Source organism: Cherax quadricarinatus, chromosome 11 (genome assembly GCF_038502225.1).
Source record: "Cherax quadricarinatus isolate ZL_2023a chromosome 11, ASM3850222v1, whole genome shotgun sequence".
Taxonomy (NCBI): Eukaryota; Metazoa; Arthropoda; class Malacostraca; order Decapoda; family Parastacidae; genus Cherax; species Cherax quadricarinatus.
Genome location: NC_091302.1, coordinates 4,291,794 through 4,318,853, shown reverse-complemented (window position 1 = coordinate 4,318,853; position 27,060 = coordinate 4,291,794). Strand labels below are relative to the sequence as shown.

General features: G+C 39.3%; 1 protein-coding gene across 6 annotated transcripts in view; it reads right to left on the bottom strand.

Annotated features, from left to right (window-relative positions):
- The window catches only part of LOC128687651 (ubiquinone biosynthesis protein COQ9, mitochondrial), a 181,334-nt gene that overhangs the window by 99,261 nt on the left and 55,013 nt on the right, over window positions 1-27,060 (bottom strand). For 4 of the 6 annotated variants that reach the window (XM_070083925.1, XM_070083924.1, XM_070083921.1 and 1 more), the window contains exons 2-3: window positions 13,914-14,096; window positions 6,242-6,439 (exon numbers count right to left, since the gene is read on the bottom strand). In XM_070083925.1, coding sequence (XP_069940026.1) covers window positions 6,242-6,439; window positions 13,914-14,004 — 289 coding nt within the window. In that variant the 5' untranslated portion in view covers window positions 14,005-14,096. Of the gene's footprint in view, window positions 1-6,241; window positions 6,440-13,913; window positions 14,107-27,060 lie in introns of those variants that run through there. The other 2 variants (XM_070083922.1, XM_053775220.1) reach the window with 2 other exon arrangements.

Below are 27,060 nucleotides of genomic sequence, written 5' to 3'. Positions count from 1 at the left end.
TTATCTAGGATAACCCAAAAAATCCAGACAAAGTGCTATACAGTGGATCTGTACTCAAGTGCCCTAAATTAATAATAATATTAATAATCATTATTATTACAATAATACATATGTACTAATATTAATATTATTATTATTAAGCTATAATATAATAATCGTGTCCACTCATTACTTACCTTAAAATATCTGTAGTTTTAATGTAGAGTGAGAGGTGAGTAGACAAGATTAAATGAATAAATGAGAGAGAGAATGAGAATGTAGAATGTTCATGAGTTATGTAAACAAATGTTGTTGTTGTTGTTGTTACCAGCCCGGACACGAACGTTTCCTGTTCACTGTCAAGCCGACCAGAAAAACCTCTCATATTTGTTAATTTATATGTTATGTAGCATGTTTATTATATAATTTTGAAAAAAAATCATAGATGGATTAAGCAAAATGTCTATATTAATGTTTTATACACATTTAATGCGCCTCAGTGATTATTATTGTTATTATCATTATTAATATGGCGTCTTCAAGACCAAATACACTCTTAATGAGTGGCTCTGAGACAGACAAGCAGACAAAGACAGACACACAGGTAGACAGAAAGACAGACACACAGGTAGACAGACAGACATACGGGTAGACACAGACAGACACAGGTAGACATAAAGCCAGGCACAGGTAGACATAAAGACAGACACAGGTAGACAGAAAGACACACAGGTAGACAGAAAGACAGACACAGGTAGACAGAAAGACACACAGGTAGACAGAAAGACAGACACACAGGTAGACATAAAGACACACAGGTAGGCATAAAGACACAGGTAGACATAAAGACGCACAGGTAGACAGAAAGACAGATGCACAGGTAGACAGAAAGACACACAGGTAGACAGAAAAACACACAGGTAGACAGAAAGACAGACACACTAGTAGACAGACAGATAAACAGACACACAGAGATAGACAGACAGATATACAGGCAGACAGATACAGACAGGTTTATGTGCAACAGTGAAAACAAATAGAGAGTTCGTGAGTAAGAGCCTTTCTTGCCACAATCTCCAGTGCAAGATTCAGACTTCATCTTAGGGGCCATGTTGAAATTTACTGTCCAGTTAGTACAGTTAATACAGTATGATGCTGCTGATAGGGCAGGGTTACTCAAACTGATGCTGTCTGCATGACACATTGCCGCCGCGAGCATTGTCAAATATTGTACAGCGGTGTGCATCAGCCGGCCCAGCCCAGCCCAGCTACCAGATGCACGGTCGTAAGTCGAGTGAACGTATGTCGAGCAGGTCGTAAGTTGGATGGTAGGTGTGTGTGTGTGTGTATATGTGTGTGTGTATATATATATATATATATATATATATATATATATATATATATATATATATATATTATTATTATATATATATATATATACATGTATATTCTTTCTTTCAACGCACCAGCCATATCCCACTGAGGTGGGGTGGCCCAAAAGGAAAAATGAAAGTTCCTCCTTTTAAATTTAGTGATATATACAGGAGAAGGAATTACTAGCCCCTTGCTCCCGGCATTTTAGTTGCCTCTTACGACACACATGGCTTACGGAGGAAGAATTCTGTTCAACTTCCCCATGGAGGTAAGAGGAAATAAACGAGAACTAGAACTAGTGAGAAAAATAGAAGAAAACCCAGAGGGGTGTGTATATATATGCTTGTACATGAATGTGTAGTGTGACCTAAGTGTAAGTAGAAGTAGCAAGAAGTACCTGCAATCTTGCATGTTTATGAGACAGAAAAAAGACACATTCGTGTAAAGCAATTACAGGCTTCCGTTTTACACTCACTTGGCAGGACGGTAGTACCTCCCTGGGCGGTTGCTGTCTACCAACCTACTACCTACTATTGTAAAGTACACAGCAACATATTGTACAGTACACAGCAACATGCTGTATAGTACACAGCAACATACTGTACAGTACACAGCAATGTATTGTACAGTACACAGCAACATATTGTACAGTACACAGTAACATATTGTACAGTACATAGCAACATATTGTACAGTACACAGCAACATATTGTACAGTACAGAGCAACAAACTGTACAGTACACAGCAACATATTGTACAGTACATAGCAACATATTGTACAGTACACAGCAACATATTGTACAGTACAGAGCAACAAACTGTACAGTACACAGCAACATATTGTACAGTACATAGCAACATATTGTACAGTACATAGCAACATATTGTACAGTACATAGCAACATATTGTACAGTACACAGCAACATATTGTACAGTACATAGCAACATATTGTACAGTACATAGCAACATATTGTACAGTACACAGCAACATATTGTACAGTACACAGCAACATACTGTACAGTACACAGCAATGTATTGTACAGTACACAGCAACATATTGTACAGTACACAGCAACATACTGTACAGTACACAGCAATGTATTGTACAGTACACAGCAACATATTGTACAGTACACAGCAACATATTGTACAGTACACAGCAACATACTGTACAGTACACAGCAACATATTGTACAGTACACAGCAACAAACTGTACAGTACACAGCAACATATTGTACAGTACACAGCAACAAACTGTACAGTACACAGCAACATATTGTACAGTACACAGCAACATATTGTACAGTACATAGCAACGTATTGTACAGTACACAGCAACATATTGTACAGTACACAGCAACATATTGTACAGTACACAGCAATGTATTGTACAGTACACAGCAACATACTGTACAGTACACAGCAACATATTGTACAGTACACAGCAACAAACTGTACAGTACACAGCAACATATTGTACAGTACACAGCAACATATTGTACAGTATGCAGCAACATATTGTACAGTACACAGCAACATATTGTACAGTACATAGCAACATATTGTACAGTACACAGCAACATATTGTACAGTACATAGCAACATATTGTACAGTACACAGCAACATATTGTACAGTACATATTGTACAGTACACAGCAACATATTGTACAGTACACAGCAACATATTGTACAGTACACAGCAACATATTGTACAGTACACAGCAACATATTGTACAGTACATAGCAACATATTGTACAGTACACAGCAACATATTGTACAGTACATAGCAACATATTGTACAGTACACAGCAACATATTGTACAGTACACAGCAACATATTGTACAGTATGCAGCAACATATTGTACAGTACACAGCAACATATTGTACAGTACACAGCAACATATTGTACAGTACATAGCAACATATTGCACAGTACACAGCAACATATTGTACAGTACACAGCAACATATTGTACAGTACATAGCAACATACTGTACAGTACATAGCAACATATTGCACAGTACACTGCAACATATTGTACAGTACATAGCAACATATTGTACAGTCCATAGCAACATAACGTACAGTACACAGCAACATATTATAAAGCCAATATTACGATCAGTCTCTCAGATAAGACTGAATTGAATGTCCTATTATAACTGTATTTGTGGGGGGAAGTGGTAAACCCATAGGGGTCATACAGCAACTAATGTTTTAAGATTGAAATGTATGCTATATATAGGATAAAATTAGCTTACTAAGTGAGCATACTGAAGATGATGAGAGTTTCTTGTATCTCATTATTATTAGGACAGTTTATTGTACTGCATTTACTAGTTCCCACTTGTAGTTACCTATCTGTAGCTACAAAAGCAGAGTTAAGTTTGTAGTGTCCAATCTTTGGTACAGTATTTAGTCGGTCATATAATTTTATTAAAGAACACAGGAGCATATCTTGACTGGAATAATACACAAATAACCCGCACTAGGACAGAGAAACTTTATGATGTTTTGGTCCGACATGGACCATTAACTACTCCAAGACACTTTGAAACGTTGTTATAAAGTTTCTTTCTCCTATGTGCAGGTTATATGTAAATAACTTTTTTAAATTTGCAATAGGTGTAGCACTTACCGTGCTGCTTCCTCCAGTAAGCCATTTCTTTATTCTACCAATCAAAACTCTGTAATCTCCTCTTTTATGTTCCCTTATTTTTACATTAATGATGATTAAACATAATCGCCTGTGGATAAGTTGCACTATGACAGTAACTACCAGTAACGGCATCACAGGATATTGTTTTCACTGGAACCAACAGTGACATTCGTTCTTAATACAGTGGAACCTCAAATTTCGAACGTATCACTTATCGAACTTTTCAAAAACAGAACCCTTTTTTCGAACCAACTTTGTCCCTATTATCGAACACGCCCGTATTTTCGGACCACCGGGTACTGGACCTGTCCGCCAGCCCACTCTGTCCGCATCCCTGCGCAGGCGCCGTGAGCCAGTCTGGCTTTGTTGATGCTTGAGTGAACACTAACCTGCACTCTCATTCAAACATTTTACGATTATTTCATTGTGTTTAGTGCTTGTGGGACTGTGAAATAAGCTACCATGGGCCCAAAGAAACTTGCTAGTGGTACCCCTGTCGTAAAAAAAAATGAGAAACACCATAGATGTGAAGAAGGAAATAATACAGAAGTATGCGAGTGGTGTGAGACTTGCTGAGCTTGCCAGGATGTATGGGAAAAACAAGTCAATCATCGGTTCTATCCTGGCAAAGAAAGAGCAAATCAAGGAAGCTGATGTTGCGAAAGGTGTTAATATGCTAACCAAGACAAGACCACAAATAGTTGAAGAGGTTGAGAAGTTGTTGCTGGTGTGGATCAAGGATAAAGAGATGGCAGGTGATAGTGTTTCAGAGACGATTATTTGCAAAAAAGCAAGGAAATTGCATGCCGATCTGGTACAGAAAATTCCTGGAACCAGTTCAGTGACAGAACCATGTCCCATTTTAGGGAAATGTTAAAGAGGAGCCAGAAACAGAGGACTGTGGACAGTTATTTTGTGAGACAGGGGTCCAGTGACTCTCAAGCTGGTCCTAGTGGCATTAAAAGACAGAGAAGGGAAGTACCCCCAGAGATGGCTTTACCTGAAGTCCTAACAGAGGGGGATTCTCCTTCCAAACACTAACCCCAACTCCCTCTCTCCTCCTCCCTATCTTCCAGATGTCATCACCAATCTTCAATAGAGGTAAGTAAAAATGTTATTTTATATTTTTATACATAATTGAACACTATAGTATTCGTAGTGTGTATGTAAAACTGTAATTAATCTCTATAAAATGTACTTTTTGTGAATATTTTTGGGTTTCTGTAACAGATTAATTGTATTTCCATTATTTCTTATGAGAAATATTGCTTCGATTTTCAGACTTTTCGAATTTAGAACTAGCTCCTGGAACGGATTAAGTTCGATATTTGAGGTTCCACTGTAATAAATACTGTACATAGGGAAAGTTCCAAATTTTTGAATGCCAGTTACAAACAACTGAACTTGCAAATGAGGATTCAAAAGGAATTAATATTAAAAATAATATTTTTTAAAATCTTATGTTTTTACAAAATTGACACACAGTATTATTCTTGTCTATAGGAAATTAGTGTCCAAGTTTCAAACAACTTGGACTGCCCAGAACACAACTTGCTTGTTAGTAAGTTATCTGTGTGACTGTGAAGAGAATTAATGTGATAAGTCAGCTTACAAAGACTGATTTATTAGGTTTAATAACAAGTGGTTACACAATTCATTAAAGCAGCATGACACTTGTACATGACCAGTCAAGAATACTTAATCCAAAAATATCAGTTTTAAATTATACATATATAATGAGATATACTGAATACCTGTTGGTGTATATATTGCACAGGTCTCAATTAATGCGAGAGTTTGAATAGTACTAATTTCAATTTAGTTCAGAATTAATTAATGCTAGTTCCCCCCCAAACTCTTCAAATTGTGTGCAAAAATTGCACATAATTTCAATAGTGCGACCACTTCACAGGATTCATTATTCGCATTAATCGACACCTAGTTGTACTATAGATGTATACTGCTGCCCTTGATGCAGACACTTTAAGAGAGATGCAATAAGATTGCAGTAAACAGGTGATATCACAATATGCAGAACAACCACTGTGGAAAAAACAGTGACCTTCTACGTGCTTTCGTGATTTCTCAAATTATCAAGAAACTGTTCCTTGATAATGTGAAAAATCACGAAAGTGCTTGGAAGTTCACTATTCTTTTCGCAGTGGTTGTTCTGCATTAACAGAGACAGTATGCATGAGAATATATATAAACAATAGCTTACCCTGAGCAATAGCATCTTGCGACCATCCACGTGAGTGAACAAATGGCAGAGCTGCTTCAAGAATTTGATGCTTAAGCTGTTCTTCTGTGCCCTTGTTGGCATCATCCAAGGAGTCATCATCTTCAGGAAGTGTGTGTCTGTCCTCTGCTGCTTGCTCATTCATCCATGCTGCTGATGAAGCACTCACTCCACCAACTCCTACAAAGAATACATATAGTACCATATACTATTGTTTATTACAGTAAACCCTTCATATAATGGACTAATGGGAGAAGTGAGCAGATGGCTGGTAATGAAAATTGTGGACAGAGATGAGATTATTTTGTTGTGATAGTAAAAATAGCCAATATTTTCATAAACTATGGACGTTGTCCACTGTTTCCTAATCAACTGGTCCAGCCAATCTTGTTCTGTACATATTTCCAAGGTCCACACATACACATACATGTACACATTTATTTATACACACTCATCTGAGTTTTCTTTGATTTTATCTTAATAGTTCTTGGTCTTATTGCTTTTCCTTTTATATCCATGGGGAAGTGGAATAAGAATCTTTCCTCTGTAAGCCATGTGAGTTGTAAAAGTCAACTAAAATGCCGGGAACAATGGGCTAGTAACCCCTTTTCCTGTAAAGATTACTAAAAAGAATAAGAAGAAGAAAATTGTCAAAGTGGGAAGTCTGAATGTGCGTGGATGTTGTGCAAATGATAAGAAAGAGATGATTGTGGATGTTATGAATGAGAAGAAGCTGGATGTCCTGGCTTTAAGTGAAACAAAGCTGAAGGGGGTGGGAGAGTTTCAATGGAGAGGAATAAAAGGGATTAGGTCATGGGTTTCAAACAGAGTTAAAACTAAAGAAGGAGTAGCAATAATGTTGAAGGATAAGCTATGGGAGGAAAAGAGGGACTATAAATGTATTAATTCAAGGATTATGTGGAGTAAAATAAAGATTGGATGTGAAAAGTGGGTTATAATAAATGTGTATGCACCTGGAGAAGAGAGAAGTGTAGAGGAGAGAGAGATTTTGGGAAATGTTGAGTGAATGCGAGGGGAGTTTTGAATCAAGTGTGAGAGTAATGGTGGTTGGGGATTTCAATGCTAAAGTGGGTAAAAATGTTATGGAGGGAGTAGTAGGTAAATTTGGGGTGCCAGGGGTAAATGTGAATGGGGAGCCTTTAATTGAGCTATGTGTAGAAAGAGGTTTGGTAATAAGTAATACATATTTTATGAAAAAGAGGATAAATAAATATACAAGGTATGATGTAGCACATAATGAAAGTAGTTTATTAGATTATGTATTGGTGGATAAAAGGTTGATGGATAGGCTCCAGGATGTACATGTTTATAGAGGGGCAACTGATATATCGGATCATTATTTAGTTGTAGCTACAGTTAGAGTCAGAGGTAGATGGGAAAATAGGAAGGTGGTAACAACAAGTAAGAGGGAGGTGAAAATGTATAAACTAAGGGAGGAGGAAGTTCGGGTGAAATATAAGCGACTATTAGCAGAAAGGTGGGCTAGTGCAAAGATGAGTAGTGGGGGGGTTGAAGAGGGTTGGAATAGTTTTAAAAATGCAGTATTAGAATGTGGGGCAGAAGTTTGTGGTTATAGGAGGGTGGGAGAAGGAGGAAAGAGGAGTGATTGGTGGAATGATGAAGTAAAGGGTGTGATAAAAGAGAAAAAGGTAGCTTATGAGAGGTTTTTACAAAGCAGAAGTGTTATAAGAAGAGCAGAGTATATGGAGAGTAAAAGAAAGGTGAAGAGAGTGGTGAGAGAGTGCAAAAGGAGAGCAGATGATAGAGTGGGAGAGGCACTGTCAAGAAATTTTAATGAAAATAAGAAAAAATTTTGGAGTGAGTTAAACAAGTTAAGAAAGCCTAGGGAAAGTATGGATTTGTCAGTTAAAAACAGAGTAGGGGAGTTAGTAGATGGGGAGATGGAGGTATTAGGTAGATGGCGAGAATATTTTGAGGAACTTTTAAATGTTGAGGAAGAAAGAGAGGCGGTAATTTCATGCACTGGTCAGGGAGGTATACCATCTTTTAGGAGTGAGGAAGAGCAGAATGTAAGTGTGGGGGAGGTATGAGAGGCATTACGTAGAATGAAAGGGGGTACAGCAGCTGGGACTGATGGGATCATGACAGAAATGTTAAAAGCAGGGGGGGATATAGTGTTGGAGTGGTTGGTACTTTTGTTTAATAAATGTATGAAAGAGGGGAAGGTACCTAGGGATTGGCAGAGAGCATGTATAGTCCCTTTATATAAAGGGAAAGGGGACAAAAGAGATTGTAAAAATTATAGAGGAATAAGTTTACTGAGTATACCAAGAAAAGTTTACGGAAGGGTTATAATTGAAAGAATTAGAGGTAAGACAGAATGTAGGATTGCGGATGAGCAAGGAGGTTTCAGAGTGGGTAGGGGATGTGTAGATCAAGTGTTTACATTGAAGCATGTATGTGAGCAGTATTTAGATAAAGGTAGGGAAGTTTTTATTGCATTTATGGATTTAGAAAAGGCATATGATAGAGTGGATAGAGGAGCAATGTGGCAGATGTTACAAGTATATGGAATAGGTGGTAAGTTATTAAATGCTGTAAATAGTTTTTATGATGATAGTGAGGCTCAGGTTAGGGTGTGTAGAAGAGAGGGAGACTACTTTCCGGTAAAAGTAGGTCTTAGACAGGGATGTGTAATGTCACCATGCTTGTTTAATATATTTATAGATGGGGTTGTAAAGGAAGTAAATGCTAGGGTGTTCGGGAGAGGGTGGGATTACATTTTGGGGAATCAAATTCAAAATGGGAATTGACACAGTTACTTTTTGCTGATGATACTGTGCTTATGGGAGATTCTAAAGAAAAATTGCAGAGGTTAGTGGATGAGTTTGGGAATGTGTGTAAAGGTAGAAAGTTGAAAGTGAACATAGAAAGCAGAGAGTTACCATTAATGGAGTGAAATCTGAATGGGGATTAGTCACTAGTGGCGTTCCACAAGGATCAGTTTTAGGCCCTCTCTTGTTCATAATTTACATTAATGACCTTGATGAAGGGATTACTAGTGACATGAGTAAGTTTGCTGATGATACAAAGATAGGCCGTATAATTCACTCTGAGGAGGATATCAATGAACTCCAGGACGATTTGAACAAATTAATGTCTTGGTCTGAGAAATGGCAGATGAAGTTTAATGTGGATAAGTGTAAGGTACTTGCCCTTGGTAATGAAAATAACCCTCGAAGCTATAATCTAGGTGAAGTAGAGCTTGGTCATACAGAATGTGAAAAAGACTTGGGAGTCATGGTAAGCAGAAATCTAAAGCCAAGACAGCAGTGCCTCAGTGTGCGCATCAAGGCCAACAGATTACTTGGATTTATCTCAAGAAGTATAAGTAACAGAAGTCCAAAAGTTATTTTACAGCTCTATACATCACTAGTGAGGCCTCATTTAGACTATGCTGCTCAGTTTTGGTCCCCTTACTACAGGATGGACATAGACTCATTAGAGAACATACAGAGAAGAATGACTAAAATGATTTACTGTGTAAGGAACCTCCCGTATGAAGATAGACTTAAAGCCTTAAATCTCCACTCTCTGGAGAGGCGTAGAATGAGGGGAGATATCATTGAAGTGTATAAGTGGATGACGGGCATAAACAAGGGAGACATTAATAAAGTACTGAGGGTGTCGAACCAGGTAAGAACCAGGAATAATGGATTTAAGTTGGATAAATTTAGATTTAGAAAGGACATAGGTAAGTACTGGTTTTCTAACAGAGTTGTAGATGCGTGGAACAGTCTTCCCAGTGGGGTGATAGAGGCTAGGACCTTGGGTAGCTTTAAGAAGAGACTGGACAAATATATGAGTGGGAGGGGCTGGGTTTGATTGGTGTTGGGGGGTGCTGGAGTTGTTTCTTGAGTAGCTCTAGGTAGTTGTCGTTTTGATAAGGACCTGCCTCGCATGGGCCAGTAGGCCTTCTGCAGTGTTCCTACATTCTTATGTTCTTATGTTCATAGAAAAGAGTAAGGTGATGAGAGTATCAAATGATTTAGATAAAGAAAAATTGGATATCAAATTAGGGAGGAGTATGGAAGAAGTGAATGTTTTCAGATACTTGGGAGTTGACATGTCGGCAGGTGGATTTATGAAGGATGAGGTTAATCATAGAATTGATGAGGGAAAAAAGGTGAGTGGTGCATTGAGGTATATGTGGAGTCAAAAAACGATATCTATGGAGGCAAAGGAGGGAATGTATGAAAGTATAGTATTACCAACACTCTTATATGGGTGTGAAGCTTGGGTGGTAAATGCAGCAACGAGGAGACGGTTGGAGGCAGTGGAGATGTCCTGTTTAAGGGCAATGTGTGGTGTAAATATTATGCAGAAAATTTGGAGTGTGGAAATTAGGAGAAGGTGTGGAGTTAATAAAAGTATTAGTCAGAGGGAAGAAAAGGGGTTGTTGAGGTGGTTTGGTGATTTAGAGAGAATGGGATCAAAGTAGAATGACATGGAAAGCATATAAATCTATAGGGGAAGGAAGGCAGGGTAGGGGTCGTCCTCGAAAGGTTTGGGGGGAGGGGGTAAAGGAGGTTTTGTGGGCGAGGGGCTTGGACTTCCAGCAAGCGTGCATGAGCGTGTTAGATAGGAGTGAATGGAGACGAATGGTACTTGGGACCTGACGATCTGTTGGAGTGTGAGCAGGGTAATATTTAGTGAAGGGATTCAGGGAAACCGGTTATTTTCATATAGTCGGACTTGAGTCCTGGAAATGGGAAGTACAATGCCTGCACTTTAAAGGAGGGGTTTGGGATATTGGCAGTTTGGAGGGATATGTTGTGTATCTTTATATGTACATGCTTCTAAACTGTTGTATTCTGAGCACGTCTGCAAAAACAGTGATAATGTGTGAGTGTGGTGAAAGTGTTGAATGATGATGAAAGTATTTTCTTTTTGGGGATTTTCTTTCTTTTTTTGGGTCACCCTGCCTCGGTGGGAGACGGCCGACATGTTGAAAAAAAAAAAAATATTTAATGTCTTTGCAAACAGTACATTGAGATTGTGTATATACAATAGTGGGATGCAATGCAAAGAGAGCCTCTATTATGCCTTGGTATTAAAGGCCAACTTAACATTATTGGCTTACATTCTACTTAATACTAAGAAATAGTATATCATAGTTGTACAGTAGGAAAGTAATTATTTCATAGTTGTACAGTAGAATATTAATTACAGGTCTCCTTCAACATTCGCGTTTTCAACTTTCGCGGGCTTCACACATTCGCGAATTCCCAACTGCCAAATTCCCAGCCTCCAAATTTCCAGCCGCCAAATCATATTTAAGTTTCCCGCCACCTGCGAGTCCCTACTACCCTCCCTCCGACCCCTGCAACTGGCAGCCAGCCCTCCCACCAGTGTGGCGAGTGTTTTGTTTGCTCATTATTTGCTATTAAACTACAGTATAAATAATTTAGACAAACTCTACTCTTGGTCAGAAAAGTGGCAGATGCAGTTCAATGTAGATAAATGCAAGGTTCTGAAGCTCGGGAGTGTCCATAACCCTAGCACTTATAAGTTAAATAATGTAGAACTTAGCCATACAGATTGCGAAAAGGACTTGGGGGTTATGATAAGCAGCAACCTTAAACCAAGACAGCAATGCCTAAGCGTACATAATAAGGCAAATAGATTACTGGGATTTATATCAAGAAGTGTAAGCAACAGAAATCCAGAGGTCATACTGCAGCTTTATACATCATTAGTAAGGCCTCACCTAGATTATGCAGCTCAATTCTGGTCTCCATATTACAGAATGGACATAAATTCGTTAGAAAACATTCAGCGTAGGATGACTAAATTAATACATAGCATTAGAAATCTTCCTTATGATGAAAGATTGAAGACTCTTAAGTTACATTCACTTGTTAGACGAAGAATGAGGGGAGACCTGATCGAAGTGTATAAGTGGAAGATAGGTATTAATAAAGGGGATATTAACAAGGTCTTGAGGATATCTCTCCAAGAGAGAACCCGCAGTAATGGATTTAAATTAGATAAGTTTAGATTTAGAAAGGACATAGGAAAGTATTGGTTTGGAAATAGGGTAGTTGATGAGTGGAACAGTCTACCTAGTTGGGTTATTGAGGCTAGGATTTTGGGTAGTTTCAAATTTAGGTTGGATAAGTACATGAGTGGGAGGGGTTGGATTTGAGTGGGATTGCACATCAGAGCTTATTTCTTGGGTAGCATTGAAAATTGGGTTGGTCAAATGTTTGTTAGTGGGATGAATTGTAAAGGACCTGCCTAGTATGGGCCAACAGGCCTGCTGCAGTGTTCCTCCTTTCTTATGTTCTTATGTTCATGACTGCATATTGGAATGGCTATTTGGACAGGTATTGGACGGTGACATCATGTGTTTACTCTTGAACACAGCAAAGAATCAAACATTTCTGCTACTGCTAATAATAACAATGGTAATAATAATAATAATAATAAATGCGATAGAATTGAAGAAGGAAATTGTACAAAAATGCGAGGGAGTGGTTGACACATCGTCAGTGTGGCTTTCTTTATGCTGGAGTGAGCATTAGTCTCCGTGCTCTTCCAAACATTTCACAATAATTCATTGTGTTTGGTGCTTGTAGATTGAGTGCGACTGGAGTGGTTGAGGCAGTGGTTGAGGAAGCAGTTGAGGCAGTGGGTGAGGCAGTGGGTGAGGCAGTGGGGGAGGCAGTGGGTGAGACAGCGGGTGAGGCAGTGGCTGAGGCAGTGGGTGAGGCAGTGGGCGAGGCAGTGGGTGAGGCAGTGGGTGAAAAAGCAGAGGCAGTGGTTGAGGCAGTGGGTGAGGCAGTGGTTGAGGAAGCGGTTGAGGCAGTGGGTAAGGCAGTGGGCGAGGCAGCAGTTGAGGCAGTGGGTGAGACAGCGGTTGAGGCAATGGGTGAGGCAGCAGCTGAGGCAGAGGGTGAGGCAGTGGGTAAGGCAGTGGGTGAGACAGCGGATGAGGCAGTGGTTGAGGCAGTGGTATTTAATAACATACATGTTAATAATAATAATAATAATAATAAATGTTAATAATATGTATTATTATTATTTATAACATGTTATTATATACCACTGCCTCAACTGCTGCCTCCACTATTACCTCAACCGCTGCCTCAACCCCTGCCTAAACCGCTGCCTCTACCAGTGCCTCAATCGCAGCCTCAACCACTGCCTCAACCACTGCCTCAACCACTGCCTCACCCACTGCCTCACCCACTGCCTCAACTGCTTCCTCAACCACTGCCTCTACCACTCCAGTCGCACTCAATCTACAAGCACCAAACACAGTGAATTATTATGAAATGTTTGGAAGAGCACGGAGACAAATGCTCACTCCAGCATAAAAAAAACCTCAGTGACGATGTGTCAACCACTCCCTCGTATTTTTGTACAATTTCCTTCTTCAATTCTATCGCATTTATTATTATTATTATTATTATTATTATTACTATTGTTATTATTAGCAGTAGCAGAAATGTTTGATTCTTTGCTGTGTTCAAGAGTAAACACATGATGTCATCGTCCAATACCTGTCCAAATAGCCATTCCAATATGCAGTCATGAATGTGTTTACATTACAGTATTTATACGTACTGTAGTTTAATAGCAAATAATGAACAAACAAAACACTTACCACACTGAGTGGTGGGAAGGCTGGCTGCCAGTTGCAGGGTCAGATGGAGGGTAGTAGGGACTCGCAGTGGTTGAGGAAGTGGTGGAGGCATTGGTGGAGGCAGTGGTGTTTAATAAGATACATGTTATTAAATCCTAGGTAGTAGGTTGGTAAACAGCAACTGCCCAGGGAGGTACTACCATCCTGCCAAGTGAGTGTACAACGAAAACCTGTAATTGTTTTACATGATGGTAGGATTGCTGGTGTTTTTTGTCTGTCTCATAAACATGCAAGATTTCAGGTATGTCTTGCTACTTCTACTTGCACTTAGGTCACGCTACACATACACGTACAAGCATATATATACACACCCCTCTGGGTATTCTTCTATTTTCTTTCTAGTTCTTGTTCTCGTTTATTTCCTCTTATCTCCATGGGGAAGTGGAACAGAATTCTTCCTCCGTAAGCCATGCGTGTTGTAAGAGGCGACTAAAATGCCGGGAGCAAGGGGCTAGTAACCCCTTCTCCCGTATAAATTACTAAATTTAAAAGAGAAACTTTCGTTTTTCTTTTTGGGCAACCCTGCCTTGGTGGGATATGGCCAGTGTGTTGAAAGAAAGAAAGATGTTATTAAACCATAACATGTATGTATTTAGTACAATTTACGACATTTTCATGTATTTTATGATTGTTCATGGTTCAACAAGTTAAGGAAGCAGTATTGTATTATATTTCCCTACAATATTTTGGGGCACCAAACATTCGCGATTTTTCAACATTCGCGAGGCTCTTGATCCCCTAACCCTCATGAATGTTGAGGGAGACCTGTATAAATGAATCAAAATTTGTATAATACAAAGATATACGTATTTATATTCTCAAATGCTTTTGTGAAAAACAATGATTCAATTATATTCCTGTCAACAATGGATAAAAGGTTCAATGTGATTGTTTCAGTTATGATGTGGGAGTACATAGGTGAGTAAATGTATACTGAGTACAGTGGACCCCCGCATACCAATTTTAATCCATGCAAGAGGGCTCATTGGTATGCGAAATAATCGGTATGCGAATGAATTTTACCCATAAGAAATAATGGAAATCAAATTAATCTGTGCAAGACACCCAAAAGTATGAAAAAAATTTTTTATCACATGAAATATACATTTTCCTACACACAAAGAGAAGGATACATGCACAATAGTAGAGTAGTACATGCACAGTATATATTGTGCATGTACTAGTCTACTAAATGAAGAATAAATGACACTTACCTTTATTGAAGATGCAGCAATGACTGATGAGACACTGTGTCCTGGGAGTGCCTTTTCCTCCTGAGTACTGTAGGTCCTGTTTGGTATTTTCTTCCAGAACATGCCTTATCACACTGTGTATGTCACTACGATTCTTAAATCTCTCAAACCAACCTTTGCTGGCTTTAAATTCACCAATATGAGCACTAGTTCCAGGCATTTTTCCCTGTTCACCTGGGTGTTAGTCGACTGGTGTGGGTTGCATCCTGGGAGACAAGATTAAGGACCCCAATGGAAATAAGTTAGACAGTCTTCGATGACACTGACTTTTTTGGGTTATCCTGGGTGGCAAATCCTCTGGGGTTAATTGTTTCTTGGTATATTCTCAATAAGCCACACCAACAACAGTGCTACAGCAGCAGCAGACAATGCTACAGCAGCAGCAGACGATGCTACAGCAGCAGCAGACGATGCTACAGCAGCAGCAGCAGACGATGCTACAGCAGCAGCAGATGATGCTACAGCAGCAGCAGACGATGCTACAGCAGCAGCAGCAGCTGACAGTGCTACAGCAGCAGCAGACGATGCTACAGCAGCAGCAGACGATGCTACAGCAGCAGCAGACGATGCTACAGCAGCAGCAGCAGCTGACAGTGCAGCAGCAGCAGCAGCTGTACCACCAATAGTAGCGATGGTTGATTGGGGTTTATTTTACAACCTGGCCAGCTCGGAGACACGCACTCCACTTTCATACTTATCAATGATCTTTTTCTTCATCTCTATTGTAATTCTCACCCTTATTGCTGTAGGGTTGGCACTAGAAGCTTTCTTGGGGCCCATGGTCACTTATTTTCCAGATAAAATCACCAAAAACACTGTAATAATACGAAATGTTACGATTGTATGCTTGGATGCTACCGCGGAGGCTGGCTGGTAAACAATGCCATCGGCGGAACATGTGAGGCTGGCTAAGGCGCACATTGGACGCATCTCGGACGAACAGCGGTGAGCGGGTTTTTGAGTGGTATGCGAGGCAAAATTTTTGCGATTAAAGTGAGCGGTATGCGGAATAAACGGTATGTGATGCCAACGGTATGCGGGGGTCCACTGTATTTAGCATTTAGTCTAGAGTGATTAAGTGGCTTTTGAGAAGAGTCTTAAATTGATTTTCAGACTGGGTTACTTTAATATCTTCTGGTAATGAATTCCATATTTTGGGGCCCTTTATGTGCATAGAGTTTTTACACAGTGTGATATGGACATGAGGTATATCAAAAAGAGATCTGTGTCTTGTGTTGTGGTCATGTGTCCTGTTTAGGTTGGTGAGGAAAAGTTTGAGTGGGGGGTTTATATTTGCGTGTATTGTTCTATGTATGTAGTAGGCACATGAATAAGTATGGATGTTCTTAATGGTAAGCAGATTCAGACTTTTAAAAATTGGTGGAGTATGCTGGCGGGAGTGGGAATTTGTTATCATTCTTACTGCTGCGTTTTGCTGGGTTATTAGGGGTTTTAGGTGATCGGATCTTGTTGATCCCCATGCACAAATTCCATATGTAAGATAAGGGTATATGAGCGAATGGTACAGTGTGAGGAGAGCTGATTGTGGAACGTAGTACCTTATCTTTGATAGTATGCCTACAGTCTTGTAGATTTTCTTGGTGATTTGTTGTGTGTGTGTCCAAAACTTAAGACTACTGTCAAGGTGGATACCTACGAATTTTCCCTCTGTGAGTCTTGTGACTGATGATCCATTTAGCGTAATGCTAATTGAATCATTTGCAGCCTTGTTTCCAAACTGAATGAAATAGGTTTATCAGTGTTCAGGGTAAGTTTGTTAGTCATCATCCAGACAGATAAGAACATAAGAATGTAGGAACACTGCAGAAGGCCGACTGCCTCATGCGAGGCAGGTCCTTATCAAAAAGACCTCTACCTAAAGCTACCCAAGAAATAACTCCCGTACCCAATGACACCATTCAAACCCAGCCCCTCCCACTCATATATTTGTCCAGTCTCTTCTTAAAGCTACCCAAGGTCCTAGCCTCTATCACCCCACTGGGAAGACTGTTCCACGCATCTACAACTCTGTTAGAAAACCAGTACTTACCTATGTCCTTTCTAAATCTAAATTTATCCAACTTAAATCCATTATTTCTGGTTCTTACCTGGTTTGACACCCTCAGTACTTTATTAATATCTCCCTTGTTTATGCCCGTCATCCACTTATACACTTCAATGACATCTCCCCTCATTCTACGCCTCTCCAGAGAGTGGAGATTTAAGGCTTTAAGTCTATCTTCATACGGGAGGTTCCTTACATAGTAAATAATTTTAGTCATTCTTTTGATAGGAGTGAATGGAGACAAATGGTTTTTAATATTTGACATGCTGTTGGAGTGTGAGCAAAGTAATATTTATGAAGGGGTTCAGGGAAACCGGCAGGCCGGACTTGAGTCCTGGAGATGGGAAGTACAGTGCCTGCACTCTGAAGGAGGGGTGTTAATGTTGCAGTTTAAAAACTGTAGTGTAAAGCACCCTTCTGGCAAGACAGTGATGGAGTGAATGATGGTGAAAGTTTTTCTTTTTCGGGCCACCCTGCCTTGGTGGGAATCGGCCAGTGTGATAATAAAAAAAAATTCTCTGTATGTTCTCTGAGTCTATATCCATCCTGTAGTAAGGGAACCAAAACTGAGCAGCATAATCTAAATGAGGCCTCACTAGTGATGCATATATTTTCTGTAATTCAGCATTGACTGTGTTTGCTAGTATGACTGCGTTTGGGTGGGAAAATACATATGTAGTGTCATCTGCAAATAATGTGGGTTTGAGTAGCTGTGATGCATTCGGTAGATCATTGATGTAGATGAGAAAGAGGAGTGCTCCAAGGACACTTCCTTGTGGGACTCCTACTGTGATTGGTTGGGTGGAGGAGTTTGCATCATTTGGATACACATATTGAGTTCTGTTACTAAGGTATGACTTTAGGTAGTTGAGGGAGTGGCCTCTGATACCATAGTGCATTAATTTGGAGTACAGTAGTTCATGGTCGACTGTATCGAAAGCTTTACGTAAATCAATGAAAATGCCCAGTGGGACTTCTTTCTTTTCAAGTGCGGTATATATTAGTTCTAGCATGTGTGTGATAACGTCATTTGTGCTTTTATTATTTCTGAATCCAAACTAAGGGTTTACTGTACTTTATGCCATCTACAGTCAACCTCCACAAATTTGCAAAATTTATTTTCATATTTGCAAATTTATTTGCAAAATTTATTTTCATAACTGATTTAGTTTTGTCATTTATAGTCATACCAGCTAAGATGTTATTCTCTCCTCACTCCACTGCTCATATCACTAGTAATTAACTACTTACACCTCTACCTCATCCATCACTTTCCTAATCCCATTTTACAGTTCATAAAAGCTGACACAGACCCTGATATATTTCCCCTATCATACCAAAATGTTAAGCAATGCTTCTCTGATAATAACTGTCTATATTACATAGTTGTTCTGAGCACCACCAAGAACACATGCTTATCAATATTCAGCTACAATTGTCATTAGATCCCTGAGAAAGCATTATAATGACTTCCTAGCACTCCTAGATTCTTTCAATGCTAACACTGATATTCAGCTACAACGTTAGATTTCTACGAAAACAATATGACTTTCTAGCATTTCTAGATTCTTTAAATGCTAACACTGATATATATTCAGCTATAATGTTAGATCCTTGAAAGTGAGATCCTCAGACATTACTACTCCCTTGTCCCTTATATTATTTTTCCCCTCTATTGTATGGCCAGAGTCTGTAGTATACTCTGTTCTAGTTATTATCTCCTCCAGAATTTATCCTCATTGAACATCATATTGTTTACCGTTGCCCACTGGAAAACTTTGTTTATATCTTCTTGGAGGTTAACCGCATCCTCAGCAGATGACAGCCTCATGCAGATCCTAGTATCATCTGCAAAGGATGATATGGTGCTGTGATGTATATCTCTGTCTATGTCTGATATGAGGATGAGGAATAAGATGGGGGTGAGTACTGTGCCTTGTGGAACAGAGCTCTTCACTATGGCAGCCTCCGATTTAACTCTGTTGACCACTACTCTTTGTGTTCGATTTGTTAGGAAGTTGAAGATCCATCTCCCCACTTTCCCAGTTATTCCTTTAGCACGTATTTTATGGGCTATTACGCCATGATCGCATTTGTCAAATGCTTTTGCAAAGTCTGTGTATATTACATCTGCATTCTGATTTTCTTCCAGTGCATCCAAGGCCATATCATAGTGATCCAGTAGTTGTGAGAGGCAGGAGCGACCTGCCCTGAACCCATGTTGCCCTGGATTGTGCAGATTTTGGGAATCCAGGTGATTTGTAATCCTGCTTCTTAGCACTCTTTCAAAGATTTCTATGATGTGGGACATCAGAGCTATTGGTCTATAGTTCTTAGCTAATGCTTTGCTGCCACCTTTATGGATTGGGGCTATATCCGTTGTTTTAAGTGACTGTGGAATTTCACCCATGTCCAAGCTCCTCCTCCATAGTGTACTTAGGGCACGCGAGAGGGGTTTCTTACAGTTCTTAATGAAAACAGAGTTCCACAAGTCTGGGCCCGGGGCTGAGTGCATGGGCATGCTGTCAATGGCTTTTTCGAAATCTATCGGAGTTAGGGTAATGTCGGAAATCTGGCATACATTTATGGAGTTTTGAGGCTCATTCATGAAGAAATCATTTGGGTCGTCGATCCTCAGACTGATTAGTGGTTCACTAAACACAGAATCGTACTGGAATTTCAATATTTCACTCATTTCCTTGTTGTCATCTGTGTAAGTCCCATCCTGTCTGAGCAAGGGCCCGATACTAGATGTGGTATTTGCCTTGTTTTTGGCATATGAAAAGAAATATTTTGAATTTCTTTCAATTTCACTAATAGCTTTAAGCTCCTCCTGTCTCTCCTGGTTCCTGTAAGAGTCATTTAACTTAAGTTCGATAGTTTCCACTTCCCTGGTCAGCGCCTTCTTTTGTGTATCAGATATTCTAGCACTCCTGAGGAGCTCAGTGACTCTTTGTCGTCTTATGTAGAGGGAGCGTCTTTCTCTCTCCAGTTTACTCCTGCTCTTCTTCTTTCTTAGGGGAATATGCCTAGAACATGCTTCAGCTGCCAGGAAGTTGATCCTTTCAAGGCACTGGTTTGGATCCATGTCATTTAAGGTATCTTCTTAACATGTTTCGTTTAGGACATGGTTTACCTGGTCCCAGTTGATGTTCTTGTTGTTGAAGTTGTATTTTGTGAAGACACCTTTACAGGTACATGCATTCTGCTGATCAGGACCCCTATGCATGTACGTCTGGACTTCGATTAGGTTGTGATCGGAATTAGTCGTTTTTTATATTCTTATGTCTCTTATCAGGTCCTCATTATTTGTGAAGATAAGGTCAAGTGTGGTTTCTAGGTGTGTTTTTCGCAGAGGCTTAGTAGCTCATGTGTGTGTGACCTTTCATCTGCGCTACCTCCGGGGATTGTTTCAGCTATAACATTATTTGCTACATTTTTCCATTTTGTATGCCTTAGGTTGAAATCACCAAGCAGTAAGATGTTTGGGGATGGAGCTGGAAGGTTTTCCAGACAGTAATCAATTTTAAGTAGCTGTTCCTTGAACTGTTGGGAGGTTGCATCTGGTGGCTTATATACAACCACAATGACTAGGTGTCATGTGGGTTTCGATTACATGGATGGGGTAAAAATACTCACGTAGGCTGGTTAGTACATATAATATATAATGGGAAGTATGGGAAGCGCCAACAGCCGACCTGTCTCTCTCTACTCCCTATCTTTGACTGACTCACAAGTGCCTATAGGGTGAGGGGTGTTTGAAATCCTGCTATGGTCAGCAGCAATATGAATAACAGTCAGTGATTCACACAGACGGTTGGTAGTGAGTCATCTACTGGTACACTGGTTACTGCTAACTGGTTACTAGGAACTGGTACTACTACTGAGAGCTCGGCGACGCTAACATATGTCGTCCCGACATACAACTAATACAAACTAGAGACGGCAGGTGTACGGCTTGGGCTGATTCTATACAATGTCAAAGTACACAACAATTGAACATTATAACATACATAAGTAGAATATTGGAATGGAAGCTTACGTAATTGAAACTGTAATAAAACTATAACGCATTACAAGGTATGATATAGCACAACTCATCGAATGAGACTCAACATTGGGATTACACAATAGAAGTGATAAAAAAAAATTTGATCGATCGATCTGTATTCATGTGATCTACGGATTCTGAGGAAGGAATATATACAAAGAAAGAAGTGTTTAATAGAAAGGCAGATTCGGTGCACTCAAATCTAGACTGTTAACTCTCAGAATTCGGAGAGAACGTGAACACAAAAAAAAAATTCTTGAATACTGATAAGTTGATACTGTAATTATTCATCTATACAGGTTATTTACATTTAACCCCAACTCTGCTAGGGTGAGATTGACATATGCAGAATGGGTGTCATCTCTGGGAGGATCAAACTCTGTTGCACTGGCTAACTCATGCTGTATTTGAGGCAAATCTGAATTGGTAGTAACAAATGATACTTGAGGATTTCTCAATACCTGTCGTGTACGTAGGGAATAACGACACTCAGGTTGATCGTCTGAGTATCAGAGGTAGAGAGTACAGGATCAGGAGGATTGTCAGAGTCTGTCACATTAGTCTGGGTTGGAACATCATTATCATCACATACTAACTTCATATGATCTAAATGTGATTCTTTATACTGACCAGTACTAATTTCTCTAACCTTATATTTATTTCCAGTGATATGTTCAACTACTCGATAAGGACCAACAAACTTTTGATCAAGCTTAGGCATTGCAGACGTTTTGTTAAAGTTAGTCACCATAACTCTCGAACCTACTTTGGTTTTGGATGGCTTTGCTCGAGTGTTTGCGACTCTTGTAAATTCTGCTGTTGATTTATGAAGTGTTTCACGGATTCTTCTAAAAACACTTTGAGCTAAGCTGGTACGAGTTATGAAATCATCAGGGTTGTAATTTGGTTTCGGATTAGAATACAGCAACTCATAAGGCAAACGTTTATCTACACCGTACAATGCATAATGTGGAGTGTCACCTATAGAAACATTGTAAGCAGAATTTATAGCACACTGCACATCAGGTATAACTTCATCCCAAGTTTCACTGTTGGGATTGATAGTGGCTCTCAAGACATCAAGTACTTATTGGTTTGTTCTGCTAACCCATTGCTGGCAGGATGATGAGGAACAATGGTGGATTTAGAGATCTTGTACAAGGTACACAAATTTTCAAGAATCTCATTACAGAATTCACCTCCATTATCTGTTACTAGGGACTTAGGGGTGGTATACCTGCAGATAATGTGTTCTTTAAACACTTTAGCTACTGTCTCTGCAGTCTTATCTGCAATAGGGACTAACTCTCAATATCTGGTGAAAGGGTCTACCATAACACACAGATGTTTGTTGCCCTGGAGGGAACATTGGAAATTAGTTAACAGATCTAGCGCAACTCTTTCCCACGGTTCGCTAGTAGTTGGATACACTTGGATTGGATTAGGACCATTAGCATTACCTTTATGTTGCATGCAGACATTACATTTCTTAACATACTCAGAAATATCAGTTGCCATATGAGGCCAAAAGTATTTCAATCTGGCTTGTTTTACTGAACGATCCATACCAGGGTGCGCAACACCTGGTACATCGTGAACTAGCTGTAAGGCTACATTCACTAGTGACTGTGGAATTGCTAACTGGCAAACTCTTCTGCTAGGAGTACCCAACTTGGCTGTTCGATACAGTAATTCCTGGTTCATGACAAAGTCACTGATGGGTGCTGGTGGCTTCACAGTCAGAATAAGATCTTCCTGGAGCAGGAATCGAATCACACCAGACCACATGGGATCTGTTCGTTGAGCATTCTTTACATCCTCAGCACTAAATGGAGGGTCTGCAGTTACTATACTAACATGTCGCGATAAGGCATCTGCGACTACATTTGACTTGCCAGGTAAGTGTTCAAAGGTGGGATTGAACTCTTGGATAGTCAAGGTCCATCTGGCTAACCTTCCAGTAGGTTGTTTGTTCTGGAATAAAGGTATCAGTGGAGCATGGTCTGTCAAGACATGAACAGAGTACTGATAAATAATGTCTCGGAAGTGCTTTAACCCTTTCAGGGTCCAAGGCCCAAATCTGGAGTCACGCACCAGTGTCCAAGAATTTTCAAAAAAAAAATTTGTTATTTTTTCTTATGAAATCGTAGAGAATCTTTTTGTGAAGGTAATAAAACAAAAAGTATGAAATTTGGTGGAAAATTGACGAAATTATGCTCTCGCGAATTTTGATGTGTCAGCGATATTTACGAATCGGCGATTTTGCCGACTTTGACTCCCATTTTAGGCCAATTACATTATTCCAATCAACCAAATTCTTAGCTATTTCACTAGTATTACTTCCATTCTATCGATTGAGCACAAGAAATCGCCAAGTCAACTGTTTCAACTACAAAATAAAGTGATCGGAAATTGTTAATTTGGCCAATTTAACACAAAGTTCAAAATATTCCAATTTCAAAATAGGGTCCAGAATAAACAATGTAGGCATTCCTGGCACTAAACTAACATTTCCTCTGTTCATTAGTTATGTTTTGAGGCTTTACAAATAAATTCCATTTTGATTTTTTATTCACATAATGAATTTTTATTCACACCAAAAAATAGAAGATTTACTGTTATGCAATACTGTAATAATTGTATAAATATCATCACCATATTTGTGAATGTATATTAGACCCACCAGCTGACGTGTATTAGACGTGTGAGGTCGTTTGTTTACTCTTGAATATCGGTAAAAATTTAACATTTCCGCTACTTTGAGCTCAGTTTCAAGCCATTTCCAGTGTTAAAACCAATCAAAATCATCTCTATTTCTGTAATATGTCTTCCATTCTATCAAATGAGACCAAGAAATCGCAAATACAACTATAAAAAACATACGAAAAAACACTGCAAAGTTGCTGTTTCAATCGAAAAATCATGATTTCAGTTTTTTTCTCTCATTATACACAGTGTGCTGCAGGATCTGTTTTATGTGGTGCACACATACCACATAGATGTATTCTCTCATATCTAGGCCCAAATGTACCACTCACAGTTTATTAGAGTGAGCTGAGCTCATGGCGTAGATCTACGGTTTGGACACTCACCGTAAAGCCGTAGATCTACGGGACGGACCCTGAAAGGGTTAAAGACCATACTATTGCTAAAGCTTCTTGCTCAGTTACTGTATAATTACGTTCAGCCTTTGTAAGGACTCGGCTAGCAAATGCAACTGCGTTGTACTTGCCATCAGTCTTCTGAGCTAGTACGGCACCTATGCCAATAGAACTAGCATCAGTTGTCGAATAGAAGGGCTTAGAAAAATCTGGAAATTTCAAAATTGGAGCAGATGTTAGCGTTTCTTTTAGAGTTTGGAATGCTCTTTCTTGACGGAAGGTCCAAACAAAAGGAGCATCTTTCTTAAGCAACTCAGTTAGAGGAGCAGCTATGGAAGAAAAATTGGCAATGAAAGATCTATAAAAACCTGCTAAGCCCACAAAAGGTGGCACCAATTTGTCATGTGGGTTTCGATTACGTGGATGGGGTAAAAATACTCATGTAGGCTGGTTAGTACGTATAATATATAACAGGAAGTATGGGAAGCGCCAACAGCCGACCTGTCTCTCTCTACTCCCTATCTTCGACTGACTCACAAGTGCCTATAGGGTGAGGGGTGTTTGAAATCCTGCTATGGTCAGCAGCAATATGAATAACAGTCAGTGATTCACACAGACGGTTGGTAGTGAGTCATCTACTGGTACACTGGTTACTGGTAACTGGTTACTAGGAACTGGTACTACTACTGAGATAGATTTTGGTTCTCGATCTTTATTGACAGAACTTCAACTACCTCATTTGTGGTGTTCAGCAACTCCTTGCAGATGACGGACTCTTTGACATACAGGCCAACCCCCCCCCTTGTTGCCTGTTCATTCTGTTGCATCTAAAAAGGTTGTAACCACTTACCCATATTTCACTGTCAAAGTGATCTTTTGTGTGAGTCTCTGTGAAGGCTGCAAACATTGCATTAGACTCCTCTAGATGTCCACTGATAAAAGGTATTTTGTTGTTGGCGGATAGCTTAAAAGGCCCTGTATATTAGCAAATATGAATGAGGTTGTATTCTGTGTTTGTTGGGGGGATTTTGTTATTGGCATCTGTAGTTGTAATTCTGGAGGGCCATGGGTGGCCACTGGCTGCACCTCCAGTCCAACAAGGCTTCAAGGTGGTGGACTATTTTTGTTATTTCGTTCCATTTTCTTTTTCCGTTTCCTGCCACTAAAAAATCACCTGGAGTTGGGTTGTCGTAGCTACTATTGTACCACAGAGATCCATTCTCTCATATGTGGGCCTACCAGCTTTCTCCCGCTCGATTTGAAGCCGCTAGAATTTTTGAGTACGTATATATACGTCAAACATACTGGCTCGTAAGATGTATATAGTATACAACTAAAACAGTTAGAGGGTTAAATGTTAACATCTCCTTTGTTATACTTATTAAAACATGTCTCAAACATGACATAACAAGCATCATTGCCTTACCTGCCTACACAGCCATTCATAACTGCAGGCCTGATCAAATAGGTGGAGGAATTGCAATTAATACTCTAACAAACTAATATGCAATAACTCTGCAAGTATCAGTGATGAATATGATGAATATATTTACTAACTTTGCAACCAAAACAAAAAACTACTACCACCTTTGGTGGTAATAGTTTTTTGTTTTGGTGACAACCTAAAGAACCTAATAACTAATAAGCACTTAAACAAACATTATCTAATACTTGCTGATGACTTCAACATTCACCTCATAACAATGTTGGTAAATTACCAACAATGTGCTAGGTAAAAGGATACATGTGCAACTAATGCAACATTTTATTGTGGCTCCTGGAGAGCTATATGTTGCCACAATAATTGCTGCATTAATTGCATATGCCCTTTTACCTAACAATAACCTTGTTCAAGCCAAGGACCCTCAAGTAAACTTCACTAACAGCATACTATATAATTCCTTGCTCATACCAGCTATAACTAAACCAACAAGAATCACTAAAACAAGTGCAACCTCAAGTGACCATCTGGAGTAATATAACAGCTCCTCTTAAAGCAGGAATAATCACAGACAATACTGCTGATGAAGAATTTTTATTGAGGAAACCTTTCCTCAATAAAGATTCTCAAATACTGCAAGTGTCTCATTCTTCAACTTGTCAGTTTTCAAAACCATTTTCATCACAATACTACTGATTACTCCCCTGTCTTCCTCATAACCATCATATGTAAGCTACCACTTGAATTATTATTACAATCGTAACTAAGCACTAAACCCAAAGGGCTACACTTGAAATTAACATGTTCTCATTCATCTCCATGATGAGACAACTGAATTAAAATTAACCTGCCTGAAATACTGTATGATCAGAAATTTTTCAAAATGTATGAAATACAGAAAATGTCACCTAATTTTGTAACAATTATGGACATTTTGAAAATAACATTTTTTTTTTGTATCATTATAATCTGAGCCCGTGTTTTCGGTCTGCCCAAAATGCTAAGCATATTACCACCATTATTATATTCAGGAACACTGAACCTATAAGGGTCGTGTAAACCAGAGGAATGCAAGGAGTAGGGATACTCAAATATGATCTGAATAAAGAAAGAATTGTTTCAATTCCTGGACTGCCTTGCATAAATTAAAAAGATTTAAAGTACGATAAATGCATTTATGTAAAGGAATCATTGTGG